This window comes from Pseudochaenichthys georgianus, unplaced genomic scaffold (assembly GCF_902827115.2).
Source record: "Pseudochaenichthys georgianus unplaced genomic scaffold, fPseGeo1.2 scaffold_820_arrow_ctg1, whole genome shotgun sequence".
Taxonomy (NCBI): domain Eukaryota; kingdom Metazoa; phylum Chordata; class Actinopteri; order Perciformes; family Channichthyidae; genus Pseudochaenichthys; species Pseudochaenichthys georgianus.
In genome coordinates, this window is record NW_027263368.1 from 1,218 (window position 1) to 25,000 (window position 23,783).

Here is a 23,783-nt window from a genome sequence, read left to right on the forward strand (position 1 = left end):
AGGCTGACGGGCGACCGCACCTCTTCCGTTACTGAGGCTGACGGGCGACCGCACGTCTTCCGTTACTGAGGCTGACGGGCGACCGCACCTCTTCCGTTACTGAGGCTGACGGGCGACCGCACCTCTTCCGTTACTGAGGCTGACGGGCGACCGCACCGTCTTCCGTTACTGAGGCTGACGGGCGACCGCACCTCTTCCGTTACTGGGGCTGACGGGCGACCGCACGTCTTCCGTTACTGAGGCTGACGGGTGACCGCACCTCTTCCGTTACTGGGGCTGACGGGCGACCGCACGTCTTCCGTTACTGGGGCTGACGGGCGACCGCACGTCTTCCGTTACTGGGGCTGACGGGCGACCGCACGTCTTCCGTTACTGAGGCTGACGGGCGACCGCACGTCTTCCGTTACTGAGGCTGACGGGCGACCGCACCTCTTCCGTTACTGGGGCTGACGGGCGACCGCACGTCTTCCGTTACTGGGGCTGACGGGCGACCGCACGTCTTCCGTTACTGGGGCTGACGGGCGACCGCACGTCTTCCGTTACTGGGGCTGACGGGCGACCGCACGTCTTCCGTTACTGGGGCTGACGGGCGACCGCACGTCTTCCGTTACTGGGGCTGACGGGCGACCGCACGTCTTCCGTTACTGAGGCTGACGGGCGACCGCACGTCTTCCGTTACTGAGGCTGACGGGCGACCGCACGTCTTCCGTTACTGAGGGCTGACGGGCGACCGCACGTCTTCCGTTACTGGGGCTGACGGGCGACCGCACGTCTTCCGTTACTGGGGCTGACGGGCGACCGCACGTCTTCCGTTACTGAGGCTGACGGGCGACCGCACGTCTTCCGTTACTGAGGGCTGACGGGCGACCGCACGTCTTCCGTTACGGGGGCTGACGGGCGACCGCACGTCTTCCGTTACTGGGGCTGACGGGCGACCGCACCTCTTCCGTTACTGGGGCTGACGGGCGACCGCACGTCTTCCGTTACTGAGGCTGACGGGCGACCGCACGTCTTCCGTTACTGGGGCTGACGGGCGACCGCACGTCTTCCGTTACTGGGGCTGACGGGCGACCGCACGTCTTCCGTTACTGAGGCTGACGGGCGACCGCACGTCTTCCGTTACTGGGGCTGACGGGCGACCGCACGTCTTCCGTTACTGGGGCTGACGGGCGACCGCACGTCTTCCGTTACTGAGGCTGACGGGCGACCGCACGTCTTCCGTTACTGAGGCTGACGGGCGACCGCACGTCTTCCGTTACTGAGGCTGACGGGCGACCGCACGTCTTCCGTTACTGGGGCTGACGGGCGACCGCACCTCTTCCGTTACTGGGGCTGACGGGCGACCGCACGTCTTCCGTTACTGGGGCTGACGGGCGACCGCACGTCTTCCGTTACTGGGGCTGACGGGCGACCGCACGTCTTCCGTTACTGGGGCTGACGGGCGACCGCACGTCTTCCGTTACTGAGGCTGACGGGCGACCGCACGTCTTCCGTTACTGGGGCTGACGGGCGACCGCACGTCTTCCGTTACTGAGGCTGACGGGCGACCGCACCTCTTCCGTTACTGGGGCTGACGGGCGACCGCACGTCTTCCGTTACTGGGGCTGACGGGCGACCGCACGTCTTCCGTTACTGAGGCTGACGGGCGACCGCACGTCTTCCGTTACTGGGGCTGACGGGCGACCGCACGTCTTCCGTTACTGAGGCTGACGGGCGACCGCACGTCTTCCGTTACTGAGGCTGACGGGCGACCGCACCTCTTCCGTTACTGAGGCTGACGGGCGACCGCACGTCTTCCGTTACTGAGGCTGACGGGCGACCGCACCTCTTCCGTTACTGGGGCTGACGGGCGACCGCACGTCTTCCGTTACTGAGGCTGACGGGCGACCGCACGTCTTCCGTTACTGGGGCTGACGGGCGACCGCACGTCTTCCGTTACTGAGGCTGACGGGCGACCGCACCTCTTCCGTTACTGAGGCTGACGGGCGACCGCACGTCTTCCGTTACTGAGGCTGACGGGCGACCGCACCTCTTCCGTTACTGAGGCTGACGGGCGACCGCACGTCTTCCGTTACTGAGGCTGACGGGCGACCGCACCTCTTCCGTTACTGAGGCTGACGGGCGACCGCACGTCTTCCGTTACTGAGGCTGACGGGCGACCGCACCTCTTCCGTTACTGAGGCTGACGGGCGACCGCACCTCTTCCGTTACTGAGGCTGACGGGCGACCGCACGTCTTCCGTTACTGAGGCTGACGGGCGACCGCACGTCTTCCGTTACTGGGGCTGACGGGCGACCGCACGTCTTCCGTTACTGAGGCTGACGGGCGACCGCACGTCTTCCGTTACTGGGGCTGACGGGCGACCGCACGTCTTCCGTTACTGAGGCTGACGGGCGACCGCACGTCTTCCGTTACTGAGGCTGACGGGCGACCGCACGTCTTCCGTTACTGGGGCTGACGGGCGACCGCACGTCTTCCGTTACTGGGGCTGACGGGCGACCGCACGTCTTCCGTTACTGGGGCTGACGGGCGACCGCACGTCTTCCGTTACTGAGGCTGACGGGCGACCGCACGTCTTCCGTTACTGGGGCTGACGGGCGACCGCACGTCTTCCGTTACTGGGGCTGACGGGCGACCGCACGTCTTCCGTTACTGAGGCTGACGGGCGACCGCACGTCTTCCGTTACTGAGGCTGACGGGCGACCGCACCTCTTCCGTTACTGGGGCTGACGGGCGACCGCACCTCTTCCGTTACTGGGGCTGACGGGCGACCGCACGTCTTCCGTTACTGGGGCTGACGGGCGACCGCACGTCTTCCGTTACTGGGGCTGACGGGCGACCGCACGTCTTCCGTTACTGAGGCTGACGGGCGACCGCACGTCTTCCGTTACTGAGGCTGACGGGCGACCGCACGTCTTCCGTTACTGGGGCTGACGGGCGACCGCACGTCTTCCGTTACTGGGGCTGACGGGCGACCGCACGTCTTCCGTTACTGGGGCTGACGGGCGACCGCACGTCTTCCGTTACTGAGGCTGACGGGCGACCGCACCTCTTCCGTTACTGGGGCTGACGGGCGACGGCACGGCTTCCGTTACTGGGGCTGACGGGCGACCGCACGTCTTCCGTTACTGAGGCTGACGGGCGACCGCACGTCTTCCGTTACTGGGGCTGACGGGCGACCGCACGTCTTCCGTTACTGGGGCTGACGGGCGACCGCACGTCTTCCGTTACTGAGGCTGACGGGCGACCGCACGTCTTCCGTTACTGAGGCTGACGGGCGACCGCACGTCTTCCGTTACTGAGGCTGACGGGCGACCGCACGTCTTCCGTTACTGAGGCTGACGGGCGACCGCACCTCTTCCGTTACTGAGGCTGACGGGCGACCGCACCTCTTCCGTTACTGGGGCTGACGGGCGACCGCACCTCTTCCGTTACTGGGGCTGACGGGCGACCGCACGTCTTCCGTTACTGGGGCTGACGGGCGACCGCACGTCTTCCGTTACTGGGGCTGACGGGCGACCGCACGTCTTCCGTTACTGAGGCTGACGGGCGACCGCACGTCTTCCGTTACTGAGGCTGACGGGCGACCGCACGTCTTCCGTTATTGCACTCACCATATACCATACAGATTTAAAGGTCTCCTATCAGGCTAAAGTCTCTCTCTGATGCCTTCTCTACATCACCGTGTGTCCCCGGTGTGTGTGTCCCCGGTGTGTGTGTCCCCCGGTGAAACAAACCCCTCTCTCTTCTCCTCCGTACCCTCATCTCTAAAAACGGGGAACAACGGAGCTGATCCAGATTTGCTGCGTCATGACCACTTTACTAAAATGTGGGCGGGCTTTAGACCCACGGGCCAATCAGAAGCTCCAACATATTTTAAGTCCCACTTTTTTTACATTTTGTGAAAAGAAGGCAAATTGTTCCTTTTTGAGTATAAAGTTGAGATTTGGAGAAAAGGTCAAAATGTAGAACATTTTGAGAATGGCCTCAAAATTAAGAAAGTCCAAAGAAAAAAGTTGGAATGTCGAAATTTCTGAAATTAAGTTTAATTTTTCAGAAAAAGTTTAATTATTTTGAGATTTTCAGAAAAATATAGATAAATAATGTTTTGTGCGTACCTCCTGTGATTTACACTCCGTGTGTTTAACTATATATCAGAACCGTTGCTGTGAGAAACAATGAGATGAAGTGATATGGTCTGTGTTTACATTAGCATGCTAACACTCAGAGCTAACCTGTGCTGGAGAGAGTGTGTGTGAAGAAGCAGGAAATCAAAAGGAAGTCACCTTGTGGTAAACCTGAGAGAGAGAGAGAGAGTTTTTATATATTTTTATCTATTTGCCTACCTACCTACCTACCTACCTGCCTGCCTGCCTATCTGCCTGCCTGCCTGCCTGCCTGCCTACCTACCTACCTACCTACCTACCTACCTGCCTGCCTGCCTATCTGCCTGCCTGCCTGCCTGCCTGCCTACCTACCTACCTGCCTACCTACCTACCTACCTACCTGCCTACCTACCTGCCTACCTACCTACCTACCTGCCTACCTACCTGCCTACCTACCTGCCTACCTACCTACCTGCCTGCCTGCCTACCTACCTACCTACCTACCTACCTACCTACCTGCCTGCCTGCCTACTAGGGCTGTACCAGAATATTCGAATATTCGTTCGTTGGCCAACTATTCGGGTTTCAATTTTATTATTCGGATATTCGTTTTTTTATTTTTTTTCAAACAAAAAAATATTTAAAAAAATATATATATATTTAAAAAAAAATTAATATATTTTTCTAAATTGCACTGTTAAAATGCGGAAATATATACAATCTCAGCCTGTGCTCCTGACATTGCGTTCACTGTTCACAGTCACGAACGCAAACGGCACGCTTCACCTCGCTTCACCCATAAAATGCCGAATACTTCAGCTGTGTGGGACCATTTTAAATTGGACGACGGTAAAAAGAAGGCAGTGTGCCAAATATGTGATAAGAAACTGGCCTACCACGGTGGCACAACAACTCTGAAAAGTCACCTGGATGCTGTAGCCTAGCTTAGCTTAGCTGTTGTGAAGTTGCCATGATGAAGCTGCTTTATCCGCCGTTTAAACAGTAACGTTAAACATGATAAAAACGTGCACTTACTTTGCTTGGAAAATAGTTGCAAGCAAGCAACCGAATTGTTTTTTATTAGTTTTTTAATTTTATCAGAATAGTGAAAATAATAGGAGTAATGTGGGAACATCTGGGGCTAAGGCAATTATTGGCATAAAGTTGAGTAGCTCAGCCTAATAATACATTGTGGCCATAGGTGCATCCCCACGCATCCCAGCCATCAACATCCTCAACAATACAGCAGACCCTACAGTTAAAAAAAACGATAACGGAGAAAAGAAAGATAGAGATAACAGATGCCATAGTAGATTTCATCGCTATGGATATGAGACCCATTTACATAGTCGAAGGCGAAGGCTTCAGAAAATGAATGAAGAAGATGGAGCCCGGCTACACTGTCCCCCAAACGCTCCAGTATTTTAGATGCCATGTCTCTGAAGTACAGCGATCACCGAGACCAAATTGTAACTCAGATTGAAAACTCAACTGCCGTACGTTTTACAACGGACATTTGGACCACCTCGGTGCGTATGGAGGCGTATATGGCTGTCACCTGTCATTTCATAACTCGCGAGTGGAAACTCTGTAACTTTGTTTTGGAAACCAAAGTAATGGAAGTAAACCATACGGGAGTAAATATTGCAGAACAGCTTGGAGAAGTGGCGGACGCCTTTGCCATTCCGAATTATAAGCGAGTAGCCGCTGTCCACGACAATGCCAGCAACATGAAGCTGGCAGCTGAAATATGTGTTTTGTATCTTTGTTGACTGTTCAGGTTGTAAAATGTTATAGACGGAATGTGGAACCAGATGTGGTCCCCGGGTGCTGCGCTGGGTTAAATGCAGAGGACACATTTCGTTGTAATGTTTGCGAGTACTGAGACAATAAATACATATACATCGTAATAGTATGCTCTTTCTGCGCTTCTGCTTAACAGCGTGTTGTCAGGTGTCTCGGATTCGGAGCGTGTTATGAAACCTTTTGGGGGGAAAAAAAAAATGTGGAAAAAAAATGTATTAAAAAAAAATAGAAATCTCTCCGCACCGAATATTCGCTGCTGATTACTACCGAATATCCGGAGCCCGAAAAATGGTATTCGGGACAGCCCTACTACCTACCTACCTACCTGCCTGCTTATCTGCCTACCTACCTAACTACCTGCCTACCTACATATCTATCCCTCTATCTATATATCTGTCTATGCTTTTAACACTCTATTTTTCTGTGTTTTGTGTGGCTCTGTTGGAGAAGCCTGCTACACAAGATTTCCATCGGCATAACGGCACTGTAGCTATGTTCGCACGACTAAATGAAGGACCTTGAACCTATTGATACGCGCCTCACATGCAACCTGCTCAAAAGGCGCTCTCTCCATGATGAACGCTTGTAGAAGTTGTATTGTCCTTGCGTCTATGTAAAGTATAAATATGAAGGACCTTGATGGAAACGAGTAGAGCATTATACCTGCAGGATGGGTATGTGCACGGCTAACTTGAAGCATCTGACATTTCATGTAAATCAGAATCCCTGTATCAGTCCCACAGAGGGGACACGTGCATCGTTACAGCCGGACAGAGCCACAGACAGCTTAGCGTTACCTGCGTTAAGAAAAAAGTACTACGTTAAGATATAATGGAAATATAATATAAAAAAATAAAATAAAAAATACGAATCCTGTAGCACTTCTTAGGATTTAGCAGCCAGGTATATATTACAGTTATTAATGGCTTATGTATATAACGTGTATATAGCACATGTTGATTGGTATTTAGCAGCAAGGGGTGATATAGTCTGTGTTGTGGTGAGTGTAGGGGGGGGGTCTGCTCGGGGCGGGGCTGGTTGTATAGTCTGACCGCTGCAGGAAGGGCCTGCGGGAAAGCGTCTTTGAGCATTAGGAAAGCGCTACAGACCCAATGTATTAATATGATGCGTCTCTCCTGCAGTTATCGGACGAGGCGGGGAGCAGATCACCAGGATCCAGCTGGAGTCCGGCTGCAAGATCCAGATCGCTGCAGGTCAGTCCGCGTGAAGGAAACGCTTCTCTCTCATCTCGCAGATCAGGGGGTAACGGGAGCGCCGCGCCCTCAGACCCAAACGCAGATTTTACCCTTAAAGTGATGCCAGAAAACTACTTTCCTGTTCCTCAGAAATCTGAGCGTCAGACGCAGAGACAGCTCTGCCTTTACGGAGCTCCGACGCCACGTTGTTGTTTACGTCACGTTGTTGTTTACGTCACGTTGTTGTTTACGTCAGGAGACATCTTGTTTACGGGAGTCATGTGATTTATATATCTTATAAACAAGATCAGAGACACAGAACCCAGACTATATCTTTCTAGAACCCCCTCTCTCATGTAGTTGTTGTTTACGTCATGTTGTTGTTTACGTCAGGAGAGAGCTTGTTTACGCCACGTGGTTGTTTACGCCACGTGGTTGTTTACGCCAAGTGGTTGTTACGTCAGGAGACATCTTGTTTACGTCTGGAGAGATCTTGTTTACGTCATGTTGTTGTTTACGACAGGAGAGATCTTGTTTACGCCACGTTGTTGTTTACGTCAGGAGACATCTTGTTTACGTCTGGAGAGATCTTGTTTACGTCATGTTGTTGTTTACGACAGGAGAGATCTTGTTTACGTCACGTTGTTGTTTACGAAAGGAGACATCTTGTTTACGTCAGGAGACATCTTGTTTACGTCACGTTGTTTACGCCACGTGGTTGTTTACGCCAGGTGGTTGTTTACGTCACGTGGTTGTTTACGCCACGTGGTTGTTTACGCCACGTGGTTGTTTACGCCACGTTGTTGTTTACGCCACGTTGTTGTTTACGTCACGTTGTTGTTGTTTACGTCACGTTGTTGTTTACGTCAGGAAACATTTTGTTTACGTCAGGAGACATCTTGTTTACGTCACGTTGTTGTTTACGTCACGTTGTTGTTTACGTCACGTTGTTGTTTATGTCACGTTGTTTACGTCACGTTGTTGTTTACGTCAGGAGACATCTTGTTTACGTCAGGAGATATCTTGTTTACGTCACGTTGTTGTTTACTACAGTAGACATCTTGTTTACGTCATGTTGTTTACGTCAGGAGACATCTTGTTTACGTCAAGTTGTTTACAACAGGAGACATCTTGTTTACGTCACGTTGTTGTTTACGTCAGGAGACATCTTGTTTACGTCAGGAGAGATCTTGGTTACGTCACGTTGTTGTTTACGTCAGGAGACATCTTGTTTACGTCACGTTGTTGTTTACGACAGGAGACATCTTGTTTACGTCACGCTGTTGTTTACGTCACGTTGTTGTTTACGTCACGTTGTTGTTTACGTGAGGAGACATCTTGTTTACGTCAGGAGATATCTTGTTTACGTCACGTTGTTGTTTACGACAGTAGACATCTTGTTTACGTCATGTTGTTTACGTCAGGAGACATCTTGTTTACGTCACGTTGTTGTTTACGACAGGAGACATCTTGTTTACGCCAGGAGACATCTTGTTTACGTCACGTTGTTGTTTACAACAGGAGACATCTTGTTTACGTCAGGAGACATCTTGTTTACGTCAGGAGAGATCTTGTTTACGTCACGTTGTTGTTTACATCAGGAGACATCTTGTTTACGTCAGGCGACATCTTGTTTACTTCACGTTGTTGTTTACGACAGGAGACATCTTGTTTACGTCACGTTGTTGTTTACGTCACGTTGTTGTTTACGTCACGTTGTTGTTTACGTCACGTTGTTGTTTACGTCACGTTGTTGTTTAGGTCAGGAAACATCTTGTTTACGTCACGTTGTTGTTTACGTCACGTTGTTGTTTACGACAGGAGACATCTTGTTTACGCCAGGAGACATCTTGTTTACGTCACGTTGTTGTTTACAACAGGAGACATCTTGTTTACGTCAGGAGACATCTTGTTTACGTCAGGAGAGATCTTGTTTACGTCACGTTGTTGTTTACATCAGGAGACATCTTGTTTACGTCAGGAGACATCTTGTTTACTTCACGTTGTTGTTTACGACAGGAGACATCTTGTTTACGTCACGTTGTTGTTTACGTCACGTTGTTGTTTACGTCACGTTGTTGTTTAGGTCAGGAAACATCTTGTTTACGTCACGTTGTTGTTTACGTCACGTTGTTGTTTACGTCAGGAGACATCTTCTTTACGGGCGTCATGTGATTTATATATCTTACAAACAGGAGAGACGCAGAACCCAGACTATATCTTTCTAGAACTCCCTCCTGTAGTTGTTGTTTACGTCATGTTGTTGTTTACGTCATGTTGTCGTCCTCTCCTGCAGTTGAATATGCTGTAAGTCGAAATAACACCATTTAATTATCACAATGGAAACTGTTTTCCAAAACGCAGAGCCCTAGCAGTCTAGTGTTAAAGCTTTATACACACACACACACACACACACTCACTCACTCACTCACTCACTCACTCACTCACTCACTCACTCACTCACTCACTCACTCACTCACTCACTCACTCACTCACTCACTCTCACACACACACACACACTCACACACAGAGACTCACACACACACACACACACACACACACACACACACACACTAGGGATGTCCCGATCACCTTTTTTTGCTCCCGATCCGATTCCGATCATTTGATTTTGACAATCTGCCGATACCGATTTTTCCCGATCCGATCTTTATGCAATGCGTTAAGAGAAAACAAAGGTAACAGATAACGGCTGGTCATCCAACGCGATGAGTTCAGCTATCTGGCTGTTATTGTTTGGCCTTCTCTCTGTTCTGGGGCAGTTTCTCTTTCCTTTTGAAAGCCTCTGAAAGTGTCGGTTGTTCGCTTTCAATTTCATAATACTTCCAAACTCCTGACATTTTCTCCGTCCCGACTCCCGAGTCACCAGCTGAACGTAGCCTCTCGTTAGCTTGCTGCTGCCATGAGACACTGCGCCCACTCTGTTGCTTTGAGAGAACTAAGCAACCAGGTCTGAACACAAGCCCAAAGGAAGCAACACATGCATGATGTTGAGTCATTTGAAACCAAAGCTAAGTCCTCAGGATGACTTTAAGACGTGAACACTTTTGTTTTGTAACATTAAATAAATTAAAAAAATATATAAAAAAAAAGAAATCCCGATCCCCGATTTTTGGAAAATCACGTGATCGGCTCCGATCACACACACACACACACACACACACACACACACACACACACACACACACACACACACACACACACACACACACACACACACCACACACACACACACACACTCACAGACTCACAGACTCACACACACACATACTCACACACTCACACACTCACAGACACACACACACCTACATACTCACACACACACACACACTCACACACACACACACACACAACACACACACACACCTACATACTCACACACATACTCACACACCACACACACACACACACACACACACACACACCTACATACATACACCCATTTTTCCCTTTAAACTGGGTTTTCTTTGGAAGTTTTTCCTTGTACGATGTGAGGGTCTAAGGACAGAGGGTCTAAGGACAGAGGGTCTGAGGACATAGGGTCTGAGGACATAGGGTCTGAGGACATAGGGTCTGAGGACATAGGGTCTGAGGACAGAGGGTCTGAGGACAGAGGGTCTGAGGACAGAGGGTCTGAGGACATAGGGTCTGAGGACATAGGGTCTGAGGACATAGGGTCTGAGGACAGAGGGTCTGAGGACAGAGGGTCTGAGGACAGAGGGTCTAAGGACAGAGGGTCTGAGGACATAGGGTCTGAGGACAGAGGGTCTAAGGACAGAGGGTCTGAGGACAGAGGGTGTCGTATTGTCATACTGATATTCTGTACACACTGTGAAGACCACTGAGACAAATGTAACATTTGTGATATTGGGCTATATAAATAAACATTGATTGATTGATTGATTGATACACACACACACACACACACACACCCATTTTAGTTTGATCAGTCAGCGACAGCTTGTTGCGGTTTGTGTTGATTGATGTCTCGTTTCTATGGATACACCGTTCAGTTTGGCTTTAAGGAAGTTAATTAGCAACACGTGGAAAACATGCATGTAATTAAGTATTGTGTGTGTGTGTGTGTGCGCGCAGACAGCGGAGGTCTGATGGAGCGGCCCTGTTCCCTGACTGGAACTCCAGAGAGCATCGAGTGAGTTTCTTTATGTTCGTGCTCTTTTTAAAAACAATGATCAGGATTTCACAGAAGGGCACAACGTACCTGTTTAATGGTGTGTGTGTGTGTGTGTGTGTGTGTGTGTGTGTGTGTGTGTGTGTGTGTGTGTGTGTGTGTGTGTGTGTGTGTGTGTGTGTGTGTGTGTGTGTGTGTGTGTGTGTGTGTGTGTGTGTGTGTGTGTGTGTGTGTGTGTGTGTGTGTGTGTGTGTGTGTGTGTGTGTGTGTGTGTGTGTGTGTGTGTGTGTGTGTGTGTGTGTGTGTGTGTGTGTGTGTGTGTGTGTGTGTGTGTGTGTGTGTGTGTGTGTGTGTGTGTGTGTGTGTGTGTAGGCAGGCGAAGCGTCTCCTGGTTCAGATCGTGGAGCGCTGCAGGAACGGTCCTGGGTTTCACGGAGACGGAGGAGAAGGAGGCGCGTCGGTGCAGGAGATGCTGATCCCCGCCAGCAAGGTGGGGCTGGTGATCGGGAGGGGGGGCGACACCATCAAACAGCTGCAGGTACGTACACACACACACACACACACACACACACAGAGACACACAGAGAGACACACACATCAAAATGTTTACAAGAGTTCACACTTCCTTTTCAGAAGCCCTAAATCGAAAAAAGTATATATTGCAAAAGAGCTCAAGTGTGTGTGTGTGTGTGTGTGTGTGTGTGTGTGTGTGTGTGTGTGTGTGTGTGTGTGTGTGTGTGTGTGTGTGTGTGTGTGTGTGTGTGTGTGTGTGGTGTGTGTGTGTGTGTGTGTGTGTGTGGTGTGTGTGTGTGTGTGTGTGTGTGTGTGTGTGTGTGTGTGTGTGTGTGTGTGTGTGTCTCTCAGGAGCGAGCCGGGGTAAAGATGATGATGATTCAGGACGGGCCGATGCCGACAGGAGCCGACAAACCTCTGCGCATCTCTGGAGACCCGTACAAAGTGCAGGTAATAACACACACACACACACACACACCAATATCAAGAACGAGTTTGTGCGAAGTTGAGACTCCTCACGTCTGTCTTGGTCAAAATCGGGTAGTTGCGGTATTGACTACTAAAACCCCAGCATGACTCAGCATTTCCTCACTTCCTGTCTCCTCTGGAGGTCAATGGTTTTCTGAATGTGTTTTTGGTTGTTATCCTGAAATAAGGTCTGTGGTAAACACAAGCTGAAGAGATTTTAACGTTTTGTTCTACGAGTCTAAATGAAAACGTCATCACACCCAACATTAGCCGCCTTTAGCTTAGCGGTGGTGACGTGAAGTCATGTGACCGTGCTGTAGTTCCTTTATAGCCCAACAATAGCCTCCTTTAGCTTAGCGGTGGTGACGTGAAGTCATGTGACCGTGCTGTAGTTCCCTTATAGCCCAACATTAGCCGCCTTTAGCTTAGCGTTGGTGACGTGAAGTCATATGACCGTGCTGTAGTTCCTTTATAGCCCAACATTAGCCACCTTTAGCTTAGCGGTGGTGACGTGAAGTCATGTGACCGTGCTGTAGGTCCTTTATAGCCCAACATTAGCCACCTTTAGCTTAGCGGTGGTGACGTGAAGTCATGTGACCGTGCTGTAGGTCCTTTATAGCCCAACATTAGCCACCTTTAGCTTAGCGGTGGTGACGTGAAGTCATGTGACCGTGCTGTAGGTCCTTTATAGCCCAACATTAGCCACCTTTAGCTTAGCGGTGGTGACGTGAAGTCATGTGACCGTGCTGTAGTTCCTTTATAGCCCAACATTAGCCACCTTTAGCTTAGCGGTGGTGAAGTCATGTGACCGTGCTGTAGTTCCTTTATAGCCCAACATTAGCCACCTTTAGCTTAGCGGTGGTGACGTGAAGTCATGTGACCGTGCTGTAGTTCCTTTATAGCCCAACATTAGCCTCCTTTAGCTTAGCGGTGGTGACGTGAAGTCATGTGACCGTGCTGTAGTTCCTTTATAGGCCAACATTAGCCACCTTTAGCTTAGCGGTGGTGAAGTCATGTGACCGTGCTGTAGTTCCTTTATAGCCCAACATTAGCCTCCTTTAGCTTAGCGGTGGAGACGTGAAGTCATGTGACCGTGCTGTAGTTCCTTTATAGCCCAACATTAGCCACCTTTAGCTTAGCGGTGGTGAAGTCATGTGACCGTGCTGTAGTTCCTTTATAGCCCAACATTAGCCACCTTTAGCTTAGCGGTGGTGACGTGAAGTCATGTGACCGTGCTGTAGTTCCTTTATAGCCCAACATTAGCCACCTTTAGCTTAGCGGTGGTGAAGTCATGTGACCGTGCTGTAGTTCCTTTATAGCCCAACATTAGCCACCTTTAGCTTAGCGGTGGTGACGTGAAGTCATGTGACCGTGCTGTAGTTCCTTTATAGCCCAACATTAGCCTCCTTTAGCTTAGCGGTGGTGACGTGAAGTCATGTGACCGTGCTGTAGTTCCTTTATAGCCCAACATTAGCCTCCTTTAGCTTAGCGGTGGAGACGTGAAGTCATGTGACCGTGCTGTAGTTCCTTTATAGCCCATCATTAGCCTCCTTTAGCTTAGCGGTGGAGACGTGAAGTCATGTGACCGTGCTATAGTTCCTTTATAGCCCAACATTAGCCACCTTTAGCTTAGCGGTGGTGAAGTCATGTGACCGTGCTGTAGTTCCTTTATAGCCCAACATTAGCCGCCTTTAGCTTAGCGGTGGTGACGTGAAGTCATGTGACCGTGCAGTAGTTCCTTTATAGCCCAACATTAGCCTCCTTTAGCTTAGCGGTGGTGACGTGAAGTCATGTGACCGTGCTGTAGTTCCTTTATAGCCCAACATTAGCCACCTTTAGCTTAGCGGTGGTGACGTGAAGTCATGTGACCGTGCTGTAGTTCCTTTATAGCCCAACATTAGCCTCCTTTAGCTTAGCGGTGGTGACGTGAAGTCATGTGACCGTGCTGTAGTTCCTTTATAGCACAACATTAGCCACCATTAGCTTAGCGGTGGTGACGTGAAGTCATGTGACCGTGCTGTAGTCTCTCTATAGCCCAACATTAGCCACCTTTAGCTTAGCGGTGGTGACGTGAAGTCATGTGACCGTGCTGTAGTTCCTTTATAGCCCAACATTAGCCACCTTTAGCTTAGCGGTAGTTCCTTTATAGCCCAACATTAGCCACCTTTAGCTTAGCGGTGGTGAAGTCATGTGACCGTGCTGTAGTTCCTTTATAGCCCAACATTAGCCGCCTTTAGCTTAGCGGTGGTGACGTGAAGTCATGTGACCGTGCTGTAGTTCCTTTATAGCCCAACATTAGCCGCCTTTAGCTTAGCAGTGGTGACGTGAAGTCATGTGACCGTGCTGTAGTTCCTTTATAGCACAACATTAGCCACCATTAGCTTAGCGGTGGTGACGTGAAGTCATGTGACCGTGCTGTAGTTCCTCTATAGCCCAACATTAGCCTCCTTTAGCTTAGCGGTGTTGACGTGAAGTCATGTGACCGTGCTGTAGTTCCTTTATAGCCCAACATTAGCCACCTTTAGCTTAGCGGTGGTGACGTGAAGTCATGTGACCGTGCTGTAGTTCCTTTATAGCCCAACATTAGCCACCTTTAGCTTAGCGGTGGTGACGTGAAGTCATGTGACCGTGCTGTAGTTCCTTTATAGCCCAACATTAGCCACCTTTAGCTTAGCGGTGGTGAAGTCATGTGACCGTGCTGTAGTTCCTTTATAGCCCAACATTAGCCGCCTTTAGCTTAGCGGTGGTGACGTGAAGTCATGTGACCGTGCTGTAGTTCCTTTATAGCCCAACATTAGCCACCTTTAGCTTAGCGGTGGTGACGTGAAGTCATGTGACCGTGCTGTAGTTCCTTTATAGCCCAACATTAGCCTCCTTTAGCTTAGCGGTGGTGACGTGAAGTCATGTGACCGTGCTGTAGTTCCTTTATAGGCCAACATTAGCCACCTTTAGCTTAGCGGTGGTGAAGTCATGTGACCGTGCTGTAGTTCCTTTATAGCCCAACATTAGCCGCCTTTAGCTTAGCGGTGGTGACGTGAAGTCATGTGACCGTGCTGTAGTTCCTTTATAGCCCAACATTAGCCGCCTTTAGCTTAGCAGTGGTGACGTGAAGTCATGTGACCGTGCTGTAGTTCCTTTATAGCACAACATTAGCCACCATTAGCTTAGCGGTGGTGACGTGAAGTCATGTGACCGTGCAGTAGTTCCTTTATAGCCCAACATTAGCCTCCTTTAGCTTAGCGGTGGTGACGTGAAGTCATGTGACCGTGCTGTAGTTCCTTTATAGCCCAACATTAGCCACCTTTAGCTTAGCGGTGGTGACGTGAAGTCATGTGACCGTGCTGTAGTTCCTTTATAGCCCAACATTAGCCTCCTTTAGCTTAGCGGTGGTGACGTGAAGTCATGTGACCGTGCTGTAGTTCCTTTATAGCACAACATTAGCCACCATTAGCTTAGCGGTGGTGACGTGAAGTCATGTGACCGTGCTGTAGTTCCTCTATAGCCCAACATTAGCCACCTTTAGCTTAGCGGTGGTGACGTGAAGTCATGTGACCGTGCTGTAGTTCCTTTATAGCCCAACATTAGCCACCTTTAGCTTAGCGGTAGTTCCTTTATAGCCCAACATTAGCCACCTTTAGCTTAGCGGTGGTGAAGTCATGTGACCGTGCTGTAGTTCCTTTATAGCCCAACATTAGCCTCCTTTAGCTTAGCGGTGGTGACGTGAAGTCATGTGACCGCGCTGTAGTTCCTTTATAGCCCAACATTAGCCTCCTTTAGCTTAGCGGTGGTGACGTGAAGTCATGTGACCGCGCTGTCGTTCCTTTATAGCCCAACATTAGCCACCTTTAGCTTAGCGGTGGTGAAGTGAAGTCATGTGACCGCGCTGTCGTTTCTTTATAGCCCAACATTAGCCACCTTTAGCTTAGCGGTGGTGACGTGAAGTCATGTGACCGTGCTGTAGTTCCTTTATAGACCAACATTAGCCTCCTTTAGCTTAGCGGTGGTGACGTGAAGTCATGTGACCGCGCTGTAGTTCCTTTATAGACCAACATTAGCCTCCTTTAGCTTAGCGGTGGTGAGGTGAAGTCATGTGACCGTGCTGTAGTTCCTTTATAGCCCAACATTAGCCTCCTTTAGCTTAGCGGTGGTGACGTGAAGTCATGTGACCGTGCTGTAGTTCCTTTATAGCCCAACATTAGCCTCCTTTAGCTTAGCAGTGGTGACGTGAAGTCATGTGACCGTGCTGTAGTTCCTTTATAGCCCAACATTAGCCTCCTTTAGCTTAGCAGTGGTGACGTGAAGTCATGTGACCGTGCTGTAGTTCCTTTATAGCCCAACATTAGCCTCCTTTAGCTTAGCGGTGGTGACGTGAAGTCATGTGACCTAGCTGTAGTTCCTTTATAGCCCAACATTAGCCTCCTTTAGCTTAGCGGTGGTGACGTGAAGTCATGTGACCGTGCTGTAGTTCCTTTATAGCCCAACATTAGCCTCCTTTAGCTTAGCGGTGGTGACGTGAAGTCATGTGACCGCGCTGTAGTTCCTTTATAGCCCAACATTAGCCACCTTTAGCTTAGCGGTGGTGACGTGAAGTCATGTGACCGCGCTGTCGTTCCTTTATAGCCCAACATTAGCCACCTTTAGCTTAGCGGTGGTGACGTGAAGTCATGTGACCGTGCTGTAGTTCCTTTATAGACCAACATTAGCCTCCTTTAGCTTAGCGGTGGTGACGTGAAGTCATGTGACCGCGCTGTAGTTCCTTTATAGACCAACATTAGCCTCCTTTAGCTTAGCGGTGGTGAGGTGAAGTCATGTGACCGTGCTGTAGTTCCTTTATAGCCCAACATTAGCCTCCTTTAGCTTAGCGGTGGTGACGTGAAGTCATGTGACCGTGCTGTAGTTCCTTTATAGCCCAACATTAGCCACCTTTAGCTTAGCGGTGGTGACGTGAAGTCATGTGACCGTGCTGTAGTTCCTTTATAGCCCAACATTAGCCGCCTTTAGCTTAGCGGTGGTGACGTGAAGTCATGTGACCGTGCTGTAGTTCCTTTATAGCCCAACATTAGCCTCCTTTAGCTTAGCGGTGGTGACGTGAAGTCATGTGACCGTGCTGTAGTTCCTTTAGCTTAGCGGTGGTGACGTGAAGTCATGTGACCGTGCTAATATCCACCATGGCGTCTGCCCTCTCCTCTGCAGGCGGCGAGGGAGCTGGTGTTGGAGGTGATCAGAGAGAAAGATGGAGACTTCCGGTCGGGACGCAGCGACTTCAGCGCCCGTCTGGGAGGAGCCAGTCTGGACGTACGGCACAAACAAACGCACCTCGCTAGCTTCTGTTAGCAGCTAGCATGTTTTTTTAAAAGGGTCCGATTTCTCTTGAGTCACTCTTTAAAAGTTTCATTCATGTCTAGTCCGTCTCTCTGCAGGTTCCAGTTCCCAGGTTCGCTGTGGGCATCGTGATCGGCAGGAACGGAGAGATGATTAAGAAGATCCAGAATGATGCCGGGGTCAGGATCCAGTTCAAAGCAGGTCTGTTTCCACCAGAGAATCCAGATTACTGAGGTCTGTTTCCACCAGAGAATCCAGATTACTGAGGTCTGTTGCCACCAGAGAATCCAGATTACTGAGGTCTGTTGCCACCAGTATAATCCAGATTACTGAGGTCTGTTGCCACCAGAGAATCCAGATTACTGTGGTCTGTTGCCACCAGAGAATCCAGATTACTGAGGTCTGTTGCCACCAGAGAATCCAGATTACTGAGGTCTGTCACCACCAGAGAATCCAGATTACTGAGGTCTGTCACCACCAGAGAATCCAGATTACTGTGGTCTGTTGCCACCAGAGAATCCAGATTACTGAGGTCTGTTTCCACCAGAGAATCCAGATTACTGAGGTCTGTTCCCACCAGAGAATCCAGATTACTGAGGTCTGTTGCCACCAGTATAATCCAGATTACTGTGGTCTGTTGCCACCAGTATAATCCAGATTACTGTGGTCTGTTTCCACCAGAGAATCCAGATTACTGTGGTCTGTTGCCACCAGTATAATCCAGATTACTGTGGTCTGTTGCCACCAGTATAATCCAGATTACTGTGGTCTGTTGCCACCAGAGAATCCAGATTACTGTGGTTTTTTTAAACCAGTATAATCCAGATTAAGGGCTCTTGTTGACCTCTGACCTCTCGCTGCAGATGACGGCATCAGTCCGGAGCGTGTTGCCATGGTGATGGGACAACCGGATCGCTGCCAGCACGCCGTGCACCTGATCAATGAACTGATCCAGACCGCACAGGTAATACACACACACACACACACACACACACACACACACACACACACACACAGGTGACACATGCACAGACACACAGGTAACACACACACGCAGACACAGAGACAGACACACACACACACACACACACACACACACACACACACACACACACAGGTGACACACACACATTTGATTTGGCATAAAGGGTGATTTTCAAACTATTTATGCGTAATAAGAAAATTCAGCACCTTTTTGTTTAAATGAATTCAACTGAAATATATTTCCCTGGATCAAACAATTCTGATAATAGTTAGAATTCAGACATTTTCAGAAAAAAATCTGAAAAAACAAAAACACGTCTTTTTCGGAATTCAGGCATTTCCTGACGGAAAAAAAAAATCTGGAAACTAAAATATATATATTTCAGTGGGACAACTCCAGTGTTTCTTAATATGTTTATTAGAAGCAGCATGTAGTTTAAGTTTGGCGTCTAGGCTCGGGCCTCATCACCCCACAGATGAACAGAGAACATTGAGTGATGATTAGATAACTATCCCCGAGCCTACAGGTGGAAGCTGGGCGGAGCTGGGGTGGAAGCTGGGGGCGAAGCTGGGGGCGAAGCTGGGGCGGTGGTGGGATGGAAGCTGGGGCGGTGGTGGGATGGAAGCTGGGGTGGAAGCTGGGCGGAGCTGGGGTGGAAGCTGGGGGTGAAGCTGGGGCGGAAGCTGGGGTGGAAGCTGGGGGGAGCTGGGGCGGTGGTGGGATGGAAGCTGGGGTGGAAGCTGGGGCGGAAGCTGGGCGGAGCTGGGGTGGAAGCTGGGGGGGGAGCTGGGGCGGTGGTGGGATGGAAGCTGGGGCGGAAGCTGGGCGGAGCTGGGGTGGAAGCTGGGGGCGAAGCTGGGGCGGTGGTGGGATGGAAGCTGGGGCGGTGGTGGGATGGAAGCTGGGGTGGAAGCTGGGCGGAGCTGGGGTGGAAGCTGGGCGGAGCTGGGGTGGAAGCTGGGGCGGAAGCTGGGGTGGAAGCTGGGGGGAGCTGGGGCGGTGGTGGGATGGAAGCTGGGGTGGAAGCTGGGGGTGAAGCTGGGATGGAAGCTAGGGGTGGTGGTGGGATGGAAGCTGGGGGTGAAGCTGGGGCGGGAGCTGGGGCTGGGGCGGAAGCTGGGGCGGGAGCTGGGGGTGGAAGCTGGGGCGGGAGCTGGGGCGGGAGCTGGGGCGGAGCTGGGGTGGAAGCTGGGGCGGAAGCTGGGGCGGAAGCTGGGGGGAGCTGGGGCGGTGGTGGGATGGAAGCTGGGGCGGAAGCTGGGCGGAGCTGGGGTGGAAGCTGGGGGCGAAGCTGGGGCGGTGGTGGGATGGAAGCTGGGGCGGTGGTGGGATGGAAGCTGGTGGAGCTGGGCGGAGCTGGGGTGGAAGCTGGGCGGAGCTGGGGTGGAAGCTGGGGTGGAAGCTGGGGCGGAAGCTGGGGCGGAAGCTGGGGTGGAAGCTGGGGGGAGCTGGGGCGGTGGTGGGATGGAAGCTGGGGTGGAAGCTGGGGGTGAAGCTGGGATGGAAGCTAGGGGTGGTGGTGGGATGGAAGCTGGGGGTGAAGCTGGGATGGAAGCTAGGGGTGGTGGTGGGATGGAAGCTGGGGGTGAAGCTGGGGCGGGAGCTGGGGCTGGGGCGGGAGCTGGGGCTGGGGCGGAAGCTGGGGCGGGAGCTGGGGGTGGAAGCTGGGGCGGGAGCTGGGGCGGAAGCTGGGGCGGAGCTGGGGCGGAAGCTGGGGGCGAAGCTGGGGTGAGGCTGGAGCTGGGGTGGTGGTGGGATGGAAGCTGGGGTGGTGGTGGGATGGAAGCTGGGGGTGAAGCTGGGGCGGGAGCTGGGGTGGTGGTGGGATGGAAGCTGGGGGTGGAGCTGGGGTGAGGCTGGAGCTGGGGTGGTGGTGGGATGGAAGCTGGGGGTGAAGCTGGGGCGGGAGCTGGGGCGGAAGCTGGGGCGGGAGCTGGGGTGAGGCTGGAGCTGGGGCGGTGGTGGGGCTGAAGCTGGGGGTGGAGCTGGGGTGGTGGTGGGATGGAAGCTGGGGTGGTGGTGGGATGGAAGCTGGGGGTGGAGCTGGGGTGAGGCTGGAGCTGGGGCGGTGGTGGGATGGAAGCTGGGGTGGTGGTGGGGTGGAAGCTGGGGGTGGAGCGGCAGCAGCATTACGAGGCAGAGGCAGGAAGACCTGGCAGCTTAAATAGAGCGGCATGTTTAGGAGAATGTGTTTGGTTGGAATATTTGGAATTCTGAGATTTCTTTAGTTCTGATAAAAAAGACAGAATTCAGACTTTTTTTTCCAGAACAAAATAATTAAATAAAAGTATTTTCAGGAAACATTTTTTGATTGAAAAAAAAAGTCAGATATTTCCTAAAAATCTAAGAAAAAAAATACTGATCTTTTTTGGATTTCTGAGATTTTCAGAAGAAAAAACTCGAGATTTATTTTTTATTAATTCTGAGACTTTCAGGGGGAAAAATGTCTCTTTAAAAAAACGCCTTTTCTTTAGTTCTGATAAAAAGACAGAATTCAGACTTTCTTTTTCGAATTATGATGTTTTTGAATATTGTCAGAAAATGACAAAGTCTGCATCGAAAGTTAAAGTGTAATTATGTGTAATGTGCAGGAGCGTGACGGGTTCGGCTCGGCGCTGCGCAGCGGCAGGATCAGGGGCCGTGGTGATTGGACGATGGGATCCCCCGGGCCGCTACAGGAAGTGACATACACCATCCCCGCCGACAAGTGCGGGCTGGTCATCGGCAAAGGTAAGAAACCTGCCTCAGTGTAAACAGGAGGTCAGGTGGCTTTTCATTGGTTCTGATCCAACACTTTTTATATGTCATGTCCCTGAAGGCAGAATCTCTCTGGTCCAATAGGATTCCTCTGTTTGATTATCTCAGAAAACCATCTCCGCGTGAAACAGACGTTCGTTAATCAGGAGAACCTCAACACACTTTGTGACGATGTTAAAATCTCTTCAGCTTGTTACTTTAAAGATATTCAGAAACCATTGACTTCCAGACTGACTCATGTAAAGCCTCCTCCTCCTCCTCCTCCTCCTCCTCCTCCTCCTCCTCCTCCGAGTCATTGTTTCTTATTTAATCTCAACGAGCTGTTGATGGAGTTTTTATGAGCTCGATCTGTGAGAGGTTTCTGAAGAGAAAAAGTGTGTGTTCCCGTGTGTGTGTGTGTGTGTGTGTGTGTGTGTGTGTGTGTGTGTGTGTGTGTGTGTGTGTGTGTGTGTGTGTGTGTGTGTGTGTGTGTGTGTGTGTGTGTGTGTGTGTGTGTGTGTGTGTGTGTGTGTGTGTGTGTGTGTGTGTGTGTGTGTGTGTGTGTGTGTGTGTGTGTGTGTGTGAGAGAGAGAGATTCATGAGCATTGTCCAATAGAAGGTCTCCTCTAACAATGGGGCACCAGACGCACAGAAACAGACCATATGGTGTCTAAACGTCGGGCACTTGACATTTCTGTTTCTTTTTGTGTCTTTTATTTTGAAAGCTGCTGCTCGACCCTCTTGACCTCCAAACACACACAGCGATGAATGGCTGATGTTCTTCAGCGGTTTTTAAGTAGATAAAGAGCGGGGCTTGCTGTTCGCCTTTGTTGTTTTCTTTGAAAGGGTTAAAGCCCCTTCTTCCAGGCTGCACGTCTCCAGGAGCACACGGGCTTCTGCAGGCCCGACGCCAACGCAGCGTAAACCACCTTTTCTGCTCTGTATCTCCTACAATAGGGCTGCAACAAACGACTCATTTGATAATCGATTAATCTATCCATTAATGAAACGATTAATCGACTATTCGGACTATTACTGTCTGCCTTGCACGATTTCTCAAGCGCTCTGATTTAGCCATCAACTTTTAGATGTAGCCTCAGGTTGCTTTAGGCATGTGGAAACTAGCAATGAAGACAATAAAGATGAATACTTGATTCCAAAATACATATATTATTGAAATAACTTAAATTGTGAACAAAACTAACATTGCTTTTTATTCAAATTAAATAAATAATATTTCACATCAAAAGAAACAACAGTGTTTTAACAAATCGTGTTAAATAATCTGATGACAGAACTGTAAACAGAATAGCTGAAACTTTAACAAACTAAATAATAATAATATATAATATTTTTATAGCGCCTTTCAGGAAACCCAAGGTCGCTTTACAAGTCGGGTAGGGGGGGGGAGTAGGGGAAAAAAGGCAGACAGGTTAAGGGGGTGGGGGGGGGAAGTAGCGGAAAAAATAAACCTATTAAACTAACTATACAGTGGAGCCTTGGTGAAAAGGTGCGTTTTGAGGGCTTTTTTGAAAATGCCCAGGGTTGGGGCGCTGCGGATTTCGGGGGGGGGGGGAGAGAGTTCCAGAGGGTGGGGGGTGCCACACTGAAGGCTCTGTCACAAAAAGTCCGCAAATAACTCTGTTTCCTCTAATCATTATGTTTGTATAATGTAGTTAGCTCCGTGTGTTGCTGCTAGCATACAGAACACCTGACGTGGACACGTTCCTCGTGGACGGGGCTACAGAGCTGCTGGAGAGACAGTGGAACCCGGTGCATTCCTCCGTCTGGATGTGGAGCACTTTTGCTAAATGTTTAGACAAATAGCTCGTGTTACCGCCCTTACATGCTAAACTCTTATTCCACTTTTGGTAACGAGCATTCTCCACATCGAGACGGGTAAAGTTGAACCACCTCGGAGTGCGTTCTCTCCGCCATCTCCCACGTGTGTGTGTTGCTGCATGTTGCAGCTGCCCGTGTGTAAACTGCCCCGCCCCCTCGCAAGCAGGCGGGGGAGAGACAGATCGAAAATACATCATAGACGCATTTGCTTGCCTTTTTGCATATTAGAAACGAGTTGGCGACACTCAGACTGCGATATAATGTCTTTGTAGCAATACTACATGACATATATTTTTTAAATGTCTCCAGTACCGATACAAAGACCAATAAAGTTAGAGCTTAACGGGGCGTAAAACACACGTGATGACGTCACCAACGAATCGACGACTGAATTAGTTGGCAACTAATTTGGTAATCGATTTTAATCGATTAAGTCGATTAGTTGTTGCACCCCTACATACAACTTTACTTTTCTTAATTCAATTTGGAACCGGCTTGTTCTACGCCCTAGTGTTGCAGTATCTCAAGCTCAAGAGATTTTAAAATATTGTATAGCCACCTTTAGCTTAGCGGTGGTGACGTGAAGTCATGTGACCGTGCTGTAGTTCCTTTACAGCCCAACATTAGCCTCCTTTAGCTTAGCGGTGGTGACGTGAAGT

General features: G+C 50.3%; 1 protein-coding gene across 1 annotated transcript in view; it reads left to right on the forward strand.

Moving 5' to 3' along the window:
* Window positions 1–7,054: 7,054 nt before the first annotated feature.
* Window positions 7,055–23,783, forward strand: part of LOC117444468 (far upstream element-binding protein 3-like) — a gene marked incomplete at its 5' end in the record, with an annotated part of 25,956 nt that continues 9,227 nt past the window's right edge. The window contains 8 exons of the mRNA XM_034080018.1: window positions 7,055–7,126; window positions 11,222–11,279; window positions 11,631–11,796; window positions 12,123–12,221; window positions 17,433–17,534; window positions 17,660–17,762; window positions 18,425–18,525; window positions 21,138–21,276. Coding sequence (XP_033935909.1) covers window positions 7,055–7,126; window positions 11,222–11,279; window positions 11,631–11,796; window positions 12,123–12,221; window positions 17,433–17,534; window positions 17,660–17,762; window positions 18,425–18,525; window positions 21,138–21,276 — 840 coding nt within the window. The remainder of the gene's footprint in view (window positions 7,127–11,221; window positions 11,280–11,630; window positions 11,797–12,122; window positions 12,222–17,432; window positions 17,535–17,659; window positions 17,763–18,424; window positions 18,526–21,137; window positions 21,277–23,783) is intronic.